Here is a 16,418-nt window from a genome sequence, read left to right as displayed (position 1 = left end):
TACACGGTTTTCAACCGTTTTCACAGAAAATAATAAAATCTACATATTTAAACCCTTGTCCAAGATATCCCAAAATAAAATCAACTGCAGTCAATTAACTTCAAAAGTCCGCCTCTGAGTTGTTTAATCTGAGTATCAATCTCAGGTTCTGTGAAGACCTTAGAGGTTAGTTGGAGAATATTAGAGAACAAACATAATCATGAAGACCAAGGTAGATAGGTCAGAGGTCAAATTGTGAAGAAATTTAGACCATCTATAGCAGGGGAGCCCAAAGTGGGTCCTCGAGGGCCGGCATCCTGCATGTTTTAGCTCTCTCCCTGATTTAACGCACCTGGATCAAATGATGACTCGTTAGAAGGCCTAAGAGGAACACTGACATGCTGAAAAGGTTGTTCGTACTACCAGGGAGAGAACTAAAACATGCAGGATGCCGGCCCTCGAGGACTGACTTTGAGCGCCCCAAACTGACAGGTCAGGCAAGCAGAGACCAATAATCAGTGAAGCAGCCAAGAGGCTCAAAGTAACGCTGTGAAATGAAAAGATCCACAGCTTAAGCGGCAGAATCTGTCAACACAGGGTTTCCCCCAGAGTATTATAAGCCTGGAGGGCCACCATGCTTTACTTGTGCCCCCACCAGGCTTAGCATGGCTTATTTATTTAATTGTTTTCTTATGTTTGCATTTTTTAAAACTTTATAGTTGGTGTTCAGATATTAATCTTCCAATTTTCCAATGACACATAATTATTAAGTGATTTGTTTTCACATTCCCCATCAACTTTAAACATTTTTTAACTCAAAAACACAACAGGCCACTGGATGAATGACTGCAGAGCGCTCCAACCGCCAGGCTTAGCAAGTTTTCTGGGGGAAACATTGCAACATCATGATTGAAGTGTGAATACAAGGAACAAGCAGAAGGAGGAGCTCAGTCAGATGATACCAATATTGAATTTTTAGGTCAACGTGCAAAACAATGGAGTAAAACTAACACATGGTATAACATGGTAGTTCCAGCAAGGTTAGAAACCTTAGAAAGTTTAGGCAAATGTTCCCCACTTCTGATTGGAAAAGTTTTTTTCCCCTCTAAACTATTTTTTACTCAAGAAAGAATTACATGGGATATGTCAGGACAAAATGAGAGAATAGATGCATGTATCTATCATACCTTTGCCAGTCCTGAAGGTCATCATGGCTGGCTGTCCCAAACCAGCACAATTCTTTGCAGCCATCTCTACTTCATACAGGCTGTCTGGCTGCAGTTTGGTTAGAATCAGCTTATGGAGGGAACCTGAGATACTTCGAGTGATCCACTCAGCAAGAGGGGGACCCTCCTAGAAGTAAAAACAGGACTTGGTCAGAGAGAAAAGAGGAAGAGGTGCTATGTAGATTTCATAAGGGCCCTTGTTACCTTTCTGTATTTGATCACATACTCCAGCACAGGGGACCCTCGTTCATGCCGAGGTCTCCAGGTCAGCTCATAATAGTCTGCCTTGCCTGTTCGAGGCTGGCTGAGAATAACGGGGGCTTCTGCAGGTAATATTTGTCCTGGTAATGAGGAGCAGTCCAGAGGCAGCATGGCTCCGGCAGCCCCAGGCCTTACAGGTGGCTGCTCTTTCAGCACTTTATCAGGACTGAGTGGGCGAAAATTAGGAGGCAGCCTTCCCCGAGATGAAATCCCTACAGAACAAAAAACAAAAACCCCATCAAATCTGAAGGCTTCCAAATACAGAGAGAAACCTCGTTGCGGAGCACCAATTTACAGCAGCTTACCGGTCGATACCGTGATGAGGCGAGCAGATGCCTGCGAACTGCCCAGCCCGTTCTCCGCCATGCACTGGTACAGGCCATCATCCTGAGAGCTCACGTTGGAGATGCGCAGCGCCCGCGAGGTGAGGCGGTGGCGGGAGGACTGAGCGAGGGGTCGGGCATTGTGGAGCCATGTCACTGACGGAGTGGGCTTTCCTCGGGCCTGGCAGATGATCCGCACAGTTTCTCCGAACGCAACCTCCTGCTGCTGCAGCTCTATGGTCACCAGGGGAGGCTCTGCAGGAGGAATGGTACACATGAGGGTTAAGAGTCTGTGGTTTTGTATAAGTCGCCTTAGAGTAGAAAGAAAAGGACATTTGGTTTTTCACATTTTGCATTTTCAAAAACCTGAAAGAATTTTCATGCATTCGTATTCAGTTCCTTACTCTGATACTCCAAAATAAAACCCAAGGGGACACAGCAAATATATGGACGAAGGTGTTCCCGTCACATGAGTCCAGAATTGAACGTTTTAGTCTTCGTTCAAATCACTGAAACATGGTGGTGGTTACATTATCCTACAGGGCGTTTTTCTTCACCAAATACAAGAAAGCTGGTCAGAGGTGTCTGGAAAGTCAATATGGAACTAAAACCCATTAAAGCCTCCAAAGATGTTGAGACTTTGTGAAAAGTTTACTGCCCAGACCCTAAACATGCAGCCAGAGCTACAATGGACTGGTTTAGATCAAAGCGCATTCATGTGTTAGAATGGCCAAGTCAAAACCCAGACTAAAATATAATTAGGAGTCTGTGGCAAGAAGGAAAAAAGTGATGTTCACAGACACTCTTCATCTCATCCGACTAGTTTTGAGCTGTATTGCAAAAACCAAAAAGGCTGTTGCAATTGTTTCTACAATTTTTAGGTTTTATGTAGTAAAAATTTAAAATAACCTTTCCATTCACTTCACGATTAAGTTCCACTTTGTCTTGATCCAGAGCATAAAATTACAACAAAGCACATTGCAGTTTGCAACTATTATGCAACAAAACATGAAAAAGTTCAAGGGGTGCAAATAGTTTTGCAAGTCACTGTACATATTAAAAGGTTTGTGTGTGTAGAGTGAGCTAGACCCACTAGTTGATGGTTGGCTGCTTGTGAATGGGGGGTAAAGACAGAACTCATTACAGCTACAGCAGCACTCTTGACTTTAATTAGAGCCATCTGTAGAGAGACAAGCTCACAACACATTAACACAAACATGCACGCACGCATACGCACACTAAATCACTGTAAAAACAGCCATCCATAACCTAGACACGTTCAATCAAGTGCAGCTATAGAATAAAGAGCCCTGTCTCCAGCCTGTCTTCTACGCTTCTGCACACACACAGACAAAACTCTGTCTTGCAGCTTCGCCAAACAGGAGACAAAATAATTCCCAAATTCACGACGCAGACAAAAATACAGCCAAATTAGCGAGACACGGAATGTAATAAATCATCTGCTCACCGAACACTTGAACATCGTAGAGCACGGTGGCGGATCGGTCCGAGCCCATGCCGTTGTCCGCTCTGCAGACGTACGTGCCCGAATCGCCCTCGCTCACGGCGTCGATGAGCAGGTTGCTCAGCAGAAAGCGCGTGTTGTTGTGAGAGCGCAGGTCCAGCCCGTCTTTCGCCCAGGTGACCTGCGGGGTAGGGATGCCGCTGGCCACGCACTCCAGCACCAGCCGCTGGCCTTTGGTCACCATGATGGATCGGGGCGCCGGCGGGTAGATGATGCGAGCCGCTTCGGACATGGAGCCTGAAAGAGTGACGGAGAGAGTCGAGATATGGATAATGAAACTGGGAGAGAGATGCAACAGATGCTAAATTAAAACATTTACGTATTTTAATCTCCAACTTTGACAATTGTAAAATAGGAACTCTACCACCATGCTGTTGTTACTGTGTTCTTATGGTCATAAGTTTAGATTTTTAGAAACCCAAAAGAATATGCAAACATTAAATCTCCTTGTTTTGCCTTGATGTTGACGTTCAAAAGCCAGACTCACGGCGAATGCGCAGGCGATCGGTGGATCTGGACGTTTTGACCTCCTGAGTGACAGGATTGTAAGCAGCACACTTGTACGGCCCCTCGTCGTCCTGGGTGGCGTTGGCTATCTGCAGGTTCCCTGATGGCATGATGAGGTAGTTTCCTAAAATAAAAAAGAGAAAATACATGCTGGATGAGAGAAGCCCAAAAGACAAAGAATGAGATCTACTTCAGTGGATCCAAGACCTAAAAAGGCTCCTGATCTGGCTTTACTTCCATTTTTAAACCATTGCGTATGTCGCCAAAAAGATATAAAATGCAAAAATCTCCAATTATTCAGTTTAGTCATATGTCATTTGCTGGAAACTTTATATGATCCCCACCCATTTGCATTTATTGTGTTTACCCATTTTTACAAAATGGACCTGATCATGACGTCCAAACCAAAACCCAATCATTGGATTTTGAACCACACTTTATCGCAGTAAACTATGAGAACATACTTTATCATTAAGGTCTTTTATGCATGATTGGATATCATATGGTTAACGGCTGCTTTTCATTTCAGAAAGTTGGTTATGAAACAATCTAAACCCAGAGGCAGAAACGTGTGATTCACACCCAGTGCTGGTTAAGTGTAAAACCAATCTCCAAAACAAACACACAAAAAAACAATAAAAACTAAAGAGCATAGCAAGGTTGCCAACTCTCATTCTCCTGGAGTGATGAGAGTTCTTCCATTTCTCACTTTGCCCAGATAAATCTCACTGCGAATGCGGAAAGCTGACGACAGCCGTTTATGATTGAGTCAACACAGTTAGTCAGTTCTCTTTAGAGTCCTGACTACCCTCTGCGCATGTTTTATAGTCTTTGGTGTCGTTTCCTCAGGATGGCTAAGATGTTGAGTCACTTGGAGTTGATACTTCCTCTCTCTCCCTGGAAACCTGCTGGCCCTCCCTACTATAGCCCTCCAATATCATCTGCCACCAATCACCTTCTTAATTTTTATGTCAAAGAGAGAGAAGTTGTTGTTTTTCACTTCATCACCAAACTTTAGTTACATTGAAATATTTAACGATGAGGTTGTCAGTATGCGTGGCAGCAGCACAGTCAGTTAAGAGTGCTTGGGGGAAAAAAATCTGTTCCTGAAGGCATCCTGGGAGGAATACCAGAGTTAGAGAGAGCATATCAAAATATTCACCCAAACAATCGCATTACTTTGCCAAAATAAACAGCTTGTTCAGCTGTTTCCATAGCAACATAATACTGATATAAGCTAATTTAATTGCATCAGTAGCATTGTAGTTTTTACAATAATGACTTCACCTGCAGCCCTGTTTCACTCCAACAAAAAAGTGAAAATGCACTGAGAAGCAACATTTTTCCAAAAACAGTGAATGCACCATACTAAAACGATCCCAGGCTGCACTTACAACAACACATTTCAGTGTGGAAGTTGTTACCAAGGGAAGAAGAATATGTTCCCTATTATCAACTCTTAGTTACCAAAGTTTTACCCAACTTATTGCAGCAAAGTTTCTCTGTTTAATCCCTTTGTCATGGAAATTTGGATTTTAGAAATGTTGGCAGTCTTTTGCAATTCCCACACAACATTAATCATATCATATCATTTCTGTTTGAGCCATAACAGACTGCTCTCTGTCACAGTGCCACGACGCCTCATAAACAATGAGAAGTCACAGAGAGCTTCTTAAAACTTCTGAACAGTTGCAATGGTTTAACAATCCCATGCAAAGAAAGGAAAATCTGAGCTTTTTCACTCAAATATTAAATTTGTATATCTGAATATTGTGTGTGATGGCCTCAATTCTATTTTTTACTTGAATGTATAGTCTGTTTTGTAAAGGAGATGTGTGCATGTCTTTATTTGTACAGATACATCTGTCCCAAAACCTGGAGAATTTTCAGATTTCCAGAAAGAGACAACCCTCTTGCTGAAAATGAACTGTTTTTGACTGATCATTTGGTGAATTGTGCTTTCAACTCAAATGTTGGCAACTCTGGGCAAAGTATTTTTATCCACTCACGACTACTGTATTCGATATCTCGCAACAGTTATGACAAAATGTGTGACTAGCAACCACCTTTAGCAACAGTTTGATTTATGGAGATGTTTGGCAGAGTTAATTTACTCTGTGGTCAGGGTTTGTTTACTTGGCCTCTACAGTCATTAAAAGCACAAAGGCAGCTGAAAATACATTAGGGCACTTTGGAATAAGAGGATGACAAAGAAGAGAAGCTAAATAAAAACAAGAACATCAACAACAAAAAAAGTCCACGTTGCAAAACTTTGGTTTGTAACATGAGCCCTCAGAGCCATTCCATTAAAAGGCTGTACTGTCCTAACAGGCCACATAGTGGCGCCCTTGAGTCTGAATCAGAACAATCCGCCAGCTTTCGACAATGTGGTATTCATTTCCTCAGATAAGAGACAGATATCAGTACCTACGGCTCCCAGGCATCATCAGCATACCAGTGACAAACCACTGGAGCTTTTTCTTTTCTTCCAGGAGACTTAGAAGTAAAACCATTTGAAAAACAAACAACTACATTCCCATGTTGCAACATTCCCCAGATAACGGCCTTATCGCAGGCTTTATGAAGCGGTCAGAGGGGAGGATTACAGCATTCCTGTAAATAATGGAGACAGTTTAGGAATTAAAATGGGATGCGGGATGAGAACGAGGAGCGGTACCTTTGGACGTCTCCAGCCATTCCTGTTTGACACTGTAGCGGACCTGAGCTTTGGGCTGACTCTCCGGAAGGTGACACTCGATGACGGCCGTGTTGCCTTCATCGACTTCTATCTCCTGTTGGATGTCGGGCTCGAAATCCCGTAGCTCTGCAACAGCACACAGAATGACGGAAACGGTCAGAAAGCTGCGCAACTGCTTCGTTTCAGCAGCAAAGCGCACCAAATAAAATTCATCTAGCTGCACATGTACACAGTCAGTCCTCAGCTTTAGAAGCAGAGAAACCACAATATTTTGAGCAATAATAACTGCGATGTCTCCGTGTTGAGTGTCTGTCACAGCAGCTTCATTCTGCTGTGTTGCAACCACATTGTTTCTCTTCTTCCCCACTGTGTGATCCAGTTAAACTTGCTGGAATTTCATAAAAAATGTTTTTTTGGGGGGGTTTTCTTTTTTTAAATCACTCCAGTTTCTTGTTTTTTCTTGTAATCAAAATAGTTTCATTCAAAAGCCAAAAACGGGGTCTCTGTACTATCCGAGGAGGTCTCATCAATCCTCCCCGACATCAGATCGGGACTGGAACTGATTCGGAGTCTGTGGGAAACGTGGGAGCGGGATTACTGGAGCCATGTGCTGCGACCGTGTTCCTGCAGACACAGAGTCTGCACGGCCTAGATGATCATCTGACCCCGTGACCCACCTCCCCTCCTTTAAAAAACCCCAGCCTGAGCGGCCCAGAGGGCTGAGGAGGACGGGTCAAAGGTGAAAGAGTAGAGTTACAGGGGCAGATTTCCAGTTTGGGCTCGAGAGGAAGTGGCAAAGCTCTGCTCTTAAGAACAAAACAGAACCCCAGAAAGCAAAAGCCGAGGGAAGAAAAAGAGGGCAGGGAGAAGCTTGGAGTGGGAGGGAGAGCAGGAGAAATTCGTCAAGGAGGAGTTCAAGAGTGAAATGAAAGATAAATAAAACTTCTTGTGGAGCGTAATTAAACGTCTACCAGTTTTTTGTTGATTTATTCTTAACAAACACAGGCTCTCCGTTCTTTCCAGAGGTGCTACAACTGCTGTGTTTTTCTTGGACTGGTCACACACTTTAGCACAAAAGAAAAGGGGAGGGGGGAGCAAAAGAGAGAAAAAAAAAGAGCAGCTGATCAGATTTATACACGGCTCTGACTCAATAAGCAAATCTTAATCAGGGCTTTGGTTTTCACCACGATGTAGTCAAATCACTGGTGCAAACACGTCCACAGCAGATTAATTTGCTATTCGTGCTGGATGTGAACCCCCTGCCAGCATCTGGAGGAGCTTTGATGGGAGAAATGAGGGAGGCAGATCAGGGTACACACACACACACACACACACACGCACACAAGCACGCGCACACACTCAACAGCTCCATCTCAAGACTCTGTCAGCGCCGATTCTGAAAGATGAGAATCCAAGCCGGGGCAGGCAAAGCTTTAGTGGTGTGTGTGGCGCTCCATTTGCTAAATCAATCGGGTGCTGTTTTTACAACCCCAGCCTTCGCATCTACCCATCCTCTTCTTTCCCTAACCCCCATCACCCTCCATTTACACCTCTGAACCCTCCATTCAACTCCCTCCTCCCGCATTCTTCACCGAAACAACCCGTCCAGAATACCTCTCAGGTGTGCGTGTGTGTGTGTGAGACTTTTTTTGTGCGAGCGAGCATCCCTGCACGCACAGAGGATTGATTGTATGCATAAAATGAAGCACACCTCCCACACCAGGGCAGCTTGGCAGGGCCCACGAAAAATATTTCAAGAAGAGACAGTGTATTCATCATCTTTATGCGCAGCAGCAGGAGGCCTGTCTGTGTTTTTGCGTCTGAATCTGAACATGTTTGTGCAACGTGTTGTGCAGATATACGGCGGGGTTGATTGTCAGCACAGGAATTTGAGCGAGCAGCTTTTAAAGTTCTGCCAAAGAGGGAGAGAGAGAGAAAAAAAAAGAGGGTTGGGGGTGGATTTGGATGGCACAGAGGGTCTGGAATCAACCTAGACTGATGGTAAAAAAAACATGTGCATACAGCTAAGAGGGTTCAGAAGGAAAGGAAAGCACGTGGAGGCTCCCCATGGAGCGATTCCTTAGGCGATCTGGGGGTGGCCATGGAGAACCTTTATTAAATTAGAGACATTCTTATTTATTTATTTATTTTTTTTTAGAAGCCAGCTTCACATCTGGCTGTTCCAGCATGATTTATACACATTCAACTGTTAATGTCTGTGTACAACGCCTTGCAGGAGTATTTATGCACTTTAGCGTTTTTGGAGAAGTTTAAAGTACATCTCTTCGAGAACTTATTATCTCAACATGGAAAGAGCACACAATGCTCATTGAAAAAGGGGTGGCAGTATCATGCTGTGGGGCTGTTTTTGCAAAAGACTCAGGAGAAGATTTGCTAAATAGCTCAAGTTCAGTCAGGTTAGACGGAGACAATCCGCTAAATGAAATGGGCAACATTTTTAGACTCAATGAGGAAAGCTGATGGAGACAGACCCCAAAAGATCTGCAGCTGAGCAGGCTGGAAACAATGCATACCACAAGTGTTATATTTCAATTTGAGAAGAGAATTGAAAGCCCAGGAGTCATTTTCCTTACACTTCATAATTATACCGTCGTTTCTGTTGGTCTGCCACATAAACTCCCAATAAAATACATTAACGTTTGTGTTTGTAAGGGAATAAACATGAAAACGCTTTGCGAGGCACTAGAGATGCTGTGCTGGAAAAAGGAAAGATAAAGAGATCAGTGCTGCAGATGACAGCCCCCCCCCAAAAAAAAACAGGGAAGGTAAAAAGTAATGAAAGCAAGGAGGAGGAGAGAAAGTGACAGGGAGTGAAAATGTGCAGAGAGAGAGAGACGTGTGAGAGTGTGAGTGTGACGTCCCGTCTCATCTCTTGTCAGGGTCTTGTCTCGACTGGCCTAAAAACACCCCGAGCTTCCCAAGTTGAGGCAACTTCACACATCAATCACATCTGTGCATGTAAAACAATACTGTTAACAGCAGCCCTGCCTAAACCCATATCCTCCGCCAACCCCAGTTCCTTCCCACACACACACACACTCACTCACACCAGTCTTATCTCCCTCCAGCCCTCTTCCCGATAATGGGGCTGTAATTTCTGACCAGGCCTGCTGTCAGGCCCTGTGGAGTGGAATGTGGAATTGAGAGGAGCAAAAAAAAAGGAGCCACTGAAGGTAGAGGGCCCCCACGGTGAGTGCTGGTCCCTTCTTTCCCCTTGCTCAGACCGGCCCCCAGCCCCAGGGTCCCCTCCATTCCTAAAGCTCATGTTTCACAGTTTCAGGCCTTCTCTCAGTCCCATGATGCATATCAAATATAAGAGCGCAGACTTGGTGCAGCCAAGCACTGAAAGCATGAGGAATCATTTATTTTAACTAATAGATCAATATGACTCACTATCAAAGCAGCTGTTTTGTCCAAGTAAACACACGAGTGTTGTAGTTCTCATCCGAATTTCAGTGTAAGAAGAAAAACTTCAGATAGTTTTAGCCCTCAATAGAGCTGAGATTCAAACAGGCTATAACCACTGGAAAAGTACAGAGTTTACAATGTATTGATAAAGGTTTTAAGCAAACAAATACCACCTACTCACTGTTTTTGTTCTACTCGAGGAAAATCAACTTGAGGGAGTCTTTTGGATACTCTGACTAAACCATAAAGAGGCCTGTGTGTTTATTTGTTACGGTTTTGTGTGGGTGGCTACTCACTGGCAGCGGTGACATTAGCAGGCACGCTCGCCAGAGAACCAGCGCCGGTGCTGGCCACACACTGGTATCTGCCCAGCGTCCGGTTGGTCAAAGCGGGGATGAGAAGGCTGCCCAGGCTCAGCACCACGCCCAGATCGCCGTTCGACAGCTGCTCGCCGTTGAGACACCAGCTGAGCTTGGCTGAGGCGGGTCGGGCGCTGCAGCGCAACATGACGCTGCCTCCCAGCTTCTGCACCACAGACACGGGCTCCTCAGTGAACACCGGCACCTCATCTGAAGAGATGAATATACAAACGCACCGAGATCAGGGTTAAAGACAGAGCAGCGTATGACATTTGGAAGAAACCTACACAGCAAAAACACAAAATCTTACGCAGTTTAGTCTAGTTTCTATTGCAAATATCCTAGCACACTTGAAATGAGACTATACTAACTTACAAGAAACCTTTCAGCAAGATATAGAAGCTTGTTTTAAGTCAATAATTCTTTAATATTTGTGAAAATAGGTAAATAATCTGCCAGTGCAACTAGTACCTTCCTTATCAATATTGAATAAGTTTTGACTCCCACATTGCTGAACAGTTACTTGTAAGTTAGTTTCACCTTATTTTAAGTATACAGTACTAATATATTTCCACTAAAAACTAGGCCTGACACTAGAAACTCAAAAATATTTCGCAAGATTTGGTGGTTTTGCATTATACAAGATTCACACACATTTTTATAAGTATAAATACAAAAGAGTATAACGAATGCACTAAATGGTAGTCAGTTTTCAAATATCCCAGCTGGAAAACACACAGACTGGAAGGGAAAAAGAGGAATAATGAGACTATACATGAATTTTGTACCAATGGACCGGATGGATAATTAATTAAGAGATGTTTCTTTCTCTCCATCTATTTATTTATCCATATAGTTGCACAATCAAACTTTACATCTACATTAAATTTGCTATGAAAGTTGTAAAAGGTGTACCACCAACTAATCAAACTAAATCGATTAATAATAAATAATTCAACCAACTACCTTCATTTATTCATTTGATTAATGAGGAACTGACTCCAGCTTTCTATACAAAGCTTCTTTTCATTTTCAGTTCGCTCATGGTGGCGATCCAAGCCCGTCCAAATTACCTCCTCTTTCAAATCTATTTCAAATAAACCTGCTGCTGCCAGACATATAAAACAGTTCACTCCCTGTGTTGAAGCCAGAAAATGTCCTGGCACGACTTATCATGCACCAGGTGTTTAGAAAAACTAAATGTACAGAGCACTTGGAAAGGGAGGTTACACGGAGCACCGTCCAATGAGAGGAGATTGGAAATGGCAGGGAGCGGCGTTATTATGACTAATAAAACTAAAGAATAGCAGAATGAATTTAAAATCTAACATTTTTTTAAAGCATGTTCAATGAATATTGATGAAAAAAGTCTATCATTTCAGTAAATATATTTAAAAGTGTTTATTCCTGTCCATTTTGATGATTACAATTTACAGGGAATGTAAAATAATCTGTTTCTTACAAAACTTTACTATTACATAAGATCAATTAAAAAAAAACTTTTAATACACAATAACTACGTCAAGGCCATGTTGTAGCCTACAATTACTAAGTGTTGTATCCAAACATATTAATAGAAAGTTGAGTGGAAAGAGAAAGTGTGGCAGACATAAACTAAAAGTAGTGGACAGCCTCAACTTTGATTGTAATTTACTGAGAAAGAATTTAATTAACTATAAGTCATAAGGACAGAAATGAAAAAACAAATGGTTCAAGTTATGACCCTGCATGCAGTAATTATGTACAACAAATGAGTTTCAGTTGAATTCAATTACTGAAATAGATGAACTTTCAGTTGATTTTAAACTCACAAGTGGTTGAAGCGCCGCTCTGCAGGCAGCACAGCAGAACTGCACCCAGAGCACAAAACACTGGAGCTTTTCTCTTTTTCATCCAAGGAGTCCAGTCTTGCTTTCCAGACATTTTCCATGCACTATGCCCTGAAAAACACAACAGATAATGATTAGAGGGTCATTTACATACTTAGCGCAGTGAAAACAAACAGCCTAAGCACAGTTAATCTGACTGGCTCACACAAAAACACCAACACCTGCGCCAAAAAAACACATGATTCGACTGGGAGACAAACAACACTCACCAAAAAAGGCAGCCTTGAACTCATACATGCACTCCTCTGTCAGCTCGGATCTAGCTTGTGTACGCGCGAACAAAAACAGGCAGCCATTAACACAACCCAGGTGAGATGGCTGCACTCTGCAGCACCCTCAGCAGCCAAAACTCCAGACACAAATAAAGCCTTTCTTTTCTCTCAGCCCCCATTTCTCCGCCTGCACCCGCACTCCAGCTTGCACTCATCAAAGGGGCGCCCTCATTCAGCAGGCCGTAACCTGAGCCCGCCGCCTTCCCGCTCAGGTGTAACCGATACAGGTAGAGGGGCTTAGATGGGGGAAGGAGGGAGGGAAAAGGAGAAGGGGAAAACACATAGGCAGCATTCAGGAGCTGGGACAAAGAGCAACTAATGAGAGGCAGGACAGGAGAAGGGGGATTGAGTTGGGGGAAATGTATATCCCAGCAGTGATGAGTGTGTTGAAGGTAGAGGAGTACTATTTTATTCCCCAGAACAGAATATATTGAGAGTAATAGCCAGTATATGAACAGCTAACGCACAGAGGAGAGCTTTTCTCTCCACTGTCGTCTTAGCCAAGTTTCCTGAATTCTTTCCTGTCAGGTTAAACTAACAACTTCCCGTCAGGATGAGGAGGGTGGTCCTGCAAAAGTGAACTTCTCTTTCTCCCCCTGTACTCTTACAAACATACGATTGCATGCCTCTGAACACACTCAACTGTCCTGTAATAGTGGAAGCAGAACACAACTTTCACATTTATCCTACTGGAGAAGGATGAACGATTAATGGCGCTCTCTTGCACACAAATACAGACTTGTGTTACGGGACTTAGGATGGGTGGTGGTTAGGGGGGGCAAAGAAGGAGAAACAGTTAGTGGAAACTCTTACAGCGCACCTTCATCATCTAATGGGAGCCGTAAAAAAAGTTTTGCTGCCAGGCACATTTATTGAAAATGAGCAAAGGAGGAGGCTAATGGAAAAACAGCTCCCAATGTCTGCAACTGCTAAACCAGACCACACATTGCTCTGCAGAAACCTGAATGTGTAAACAACTCTAGATGATGAATTCAGATGAAAACAGCAGCAGCAAGCCATTCGCATGAAAACACAATGTGCGGTGCTGCAAGTTACTGTAACTTTCAACAGCTTTTTTTAATACGCATTGAAATAAATTAGGTTCTTTTCGTGTCAGTTTGGATGCAGAATCAGAAATCTGCGCACAAGTACCTACCCAGTAGAAACAGGCCCCTAGCCCTAACTGTAATACTCTGGTGTAAAAGGCAAAAAACATGTGATCTTCTGTTTATTTCTTGAAATCAATCATGGTGGACTCGCATGCTGCTCAGAGAAGAGTGGTGAAATAGAAGGCGAGGACTCCTGAAATGAGCAATTATTAGGCAGGCTTTTACACGAAGCAGATTCTGTGAGTCAGACTTCATGAGTGGCCCACATGCTTTCAGTTTGAGTAGATTTTAGTACTGCTTTTCTTCCCTTTCTGGTGTAATTTATAGTGTGTTGATATGGATTGTAATTTTATTTTATTTTTTTTACTTCTTACAAGAGCAGTCTGACAGTCCCAACAGTTGGTTTTCCAACTTTCAATGACAAGAGGACCACAGCAAAGCCAAAATCTGGCATGGCCGCTGGGTGGGTAAAAATTGCATTTTTTACCCACCAAGAGTGTGTAATTAATTGCAATTGGTTGCATTTTTATTAAAAACTATATATCAACAAAATACGCTACATTCTCAATTCAAAAACCCTTTTTGCTGCCAAACTACTGAGTAAATAGACATGTGAGCACAAAAACAAAGATATTTATTGTTTATTCTCTTAATTAGGTTATTCATCCATCAGGCAAAGTACTATTCTACTCATTCAGCTTTCAAATGTTTCAGGAACCCCTGATCATTCATGCAACTTCTTTGAAAAACGCTTTAAACATTTTTAATTGTGGACCCAACAATGGCGTTGGGAACATCTTTGCTTGCTGCTGTTTGTATGTTGCAGATGTTTTGCATTAAGATGGTATTTTAGGCTTGAATAATTCAGTGATAGGCCATCTTTTTTTGTCCAACATCCTATCAGATTGTTTTGAGGCAGGAATTAGAATAGAAAGAGAAACACTGATCAGTAGTGAGCCAAGAGTAGCAGCTTTGACATACGTTGCTGTTATTCACAGATGTTGCTTGTGTGTCAGATTTATGAGTGTACCAGAAACAACACGCAAGTACAAAGGTTCCACTCAGAACTTTTGTAGGCTAAAATCAAGAAATAAATAAACAGTCCCGGCCCTAACAATAAATCATTGAAATGCAAAATACATCCAATTACATATCAGTGAATAGGTAGTTGCTAAAGTCATCTATGGAAAAAACACAGAATTAGCATTATTAGCTTGTTCTGCTAATAGCAATTAACCTGGAAGAATTCCCTTTTGTAGACAACATAACTATATTTTGTTGGTTTTTATTTTATTTTAGCTGACAATTAGCTCTGCGTTTAAAAAAACAAATCCATTCAGACACTGAAGTCTTTATCAATCTTCTCAAACCGTGGTGGTTATCTTCAATAGTTTTTGTTTTATCATTATCATTTCACAGACTAACAGTATCACAATGACCAGAGAAAAAATAACTATGATGCCTTCTGTAACCTCTGGATAAAGCCTCGCAGATTTGTTCCTTCTCATTCACTCTCTTGTCCACAGAGAGGCCCATCAGTAGCGGGTTTACTCTGTAAACAAACAGCAAACTGCTTGGATCCAGGAGGCAGCAGAGCTGAAGGCCTGTGGCTTTTGTGGCTGTTTGCATTATGGACACAACTCAGGACAGCTGGCTGTACATGTGTATCGAGCACCTGTCACAGCTGTGAGAGTCAATAACTGTAAACCACACTGAACCACCAGCCAAGCGGACACACAACGGGTTACGCTGCCCCGCTTTGAAACGGCTTACCTGTTCGGTTTGTTCCAAAATCGACACACGAACGACATGACATGAGCAGAGACAGAGATGATACTTTGTTGTATCAGCGGTATGAGTAGCCCCCTCGTATATCATCAGTCCCTAAAAGGCAGCCCTGTTCCTCTGAGCCTGTCTGTCTGATTCATTAGTCAGCTGGGTCCTCTGTTTGCTTTGTCTCAAGATGAAAAGTTGGCCTGACATCTATGTCCAAGTTTTTCCATCCATCGCTCCCAGAGAGGTCACAGACGTAGAGGCAGATGGAGCCTCCTACGCATCAGGGTGACTGATAAAACACAGAACATCCACCCCGACAGCTCCACTAAATTAGCAGCTCAGCTTGTGTTTGTATACTGAGACTGTTTTGTTTTAGCCTCAACACAAGGATCAGTGCAGCGTGGCGAACTTCTAAAATACAGTCTTGTATTGCAGGTATAAAACAGCTTGAGCTTTCCAAATTAGGCAGTTCAAGGAGAAAACAGCATTTCTGTAACCACATTAAAAGATAAAGTAAAGACATTTCTTAGAATCCAGAAACTTAAACAGACCGCTTTCACTAGATTTATGGGTATTTTTTCTGTCTGGAGAACAGAGAACATTTAGGGCAGACATCAGGCCTAAAGACGTTCATGAAAGACGACAAAGAACAAAAAAACAAAAGTTATATAACTGCAGTTTCTCATAGAGCTGCTTTGACGGCTCTAGAGTAGCTCAATGGAAAGAACACACATTCCTAACTTTACAAGTCATGGATCTTCATTAAGAGCAGTTAGTTTATTTTGGTGGTAGATTGTTTCTTGTTAAATAAACACCTTTAATTACAAAAGTATCCATTTAAGCCAGGAGAATTTAGCATACTCCGATTTTTGCCAATAAAATGCTTTTATTTGAGAAGCCAGTTCTGGTGAGGTTATTAATGCCTGCTAAATGTGGTTCGGTTTTTAAGTGAAACAACTGTTTCATAACCATCATATAGGCCTGCATCAACTTTCACAATCATGCCATTGGCACCATTTTTATTGGTGGTTATTTATGAAAAAGCGGATGATTGTGGAAGTAGGA

The 16,418-nt window shown here is 42.6% G+C and overlaps 1 protein-coding gene across 1 annotated transcript in view; it reads right to left on the bottom strand.

Moving 5' to 3' along the window:
- boc (BOC cell adhesion associated, oncogene regulated) overlaps positions 1-16,418 on the bottom strand; it is a 33,743-nt gene that overhangs the window by 4,038 nt on the left and 13,287 nt on the right. The window contains exons 2-9 of the mRNA XM_005797905.3: positions 12,119-12,247; positions 10,245-10,517; positions 6,499-6,645; positions 3,802-3,945; positions 3,258-3,551; positions 1,772-2,044; positions 1,410-1,678; positions 1,167-1,332 (exon numbers count right to left, since the gene is read on the bottom strand). Coding sequence (XP_005797962.2) covers positions 1,167-1,332; positions 1,410-1,678; positions 1,772-2,044; positions 3,258-3,551; positions 3,802-3,945; positions 6,499-6,645; positions 10,245-10,517; positions 12,119-12,230 — 1,678 coding nt within the window. The 5' untranslated portion in view covers positions 12,231-12,247. The remainder of the gene's footprint in view (positions 1-1,166; positions 1,333-1,409; positions 1,679-1,771; positions 2,045-3,257; positions 3,552-3,801; positions 3,946-6,498; positions 6,646-10,244; positions 10,518-12,118; positions 12,248-16,418) is intronic.

This window comes from Xiphophorus maculatus, chromosome 21 (genome assembly GCF_002775205.1).
Source record: "Xiphophorus maculatus strain JP 163 A chromosome 21, X_maculatus-5.0-male, whole genome shotgun sequence".
NCBI lineage: Eukaryota > Metazoa > Chordata > Actinopteri > Cyprinodontiformes > Poeciliidae > Xiphophorus > Xiphophorus maculatus.
The sequence above is the reverse complement of the archived record's forward strand: the minus strand, read 5'-3'. Positions and strand labels throughout refer to the sequence as shown.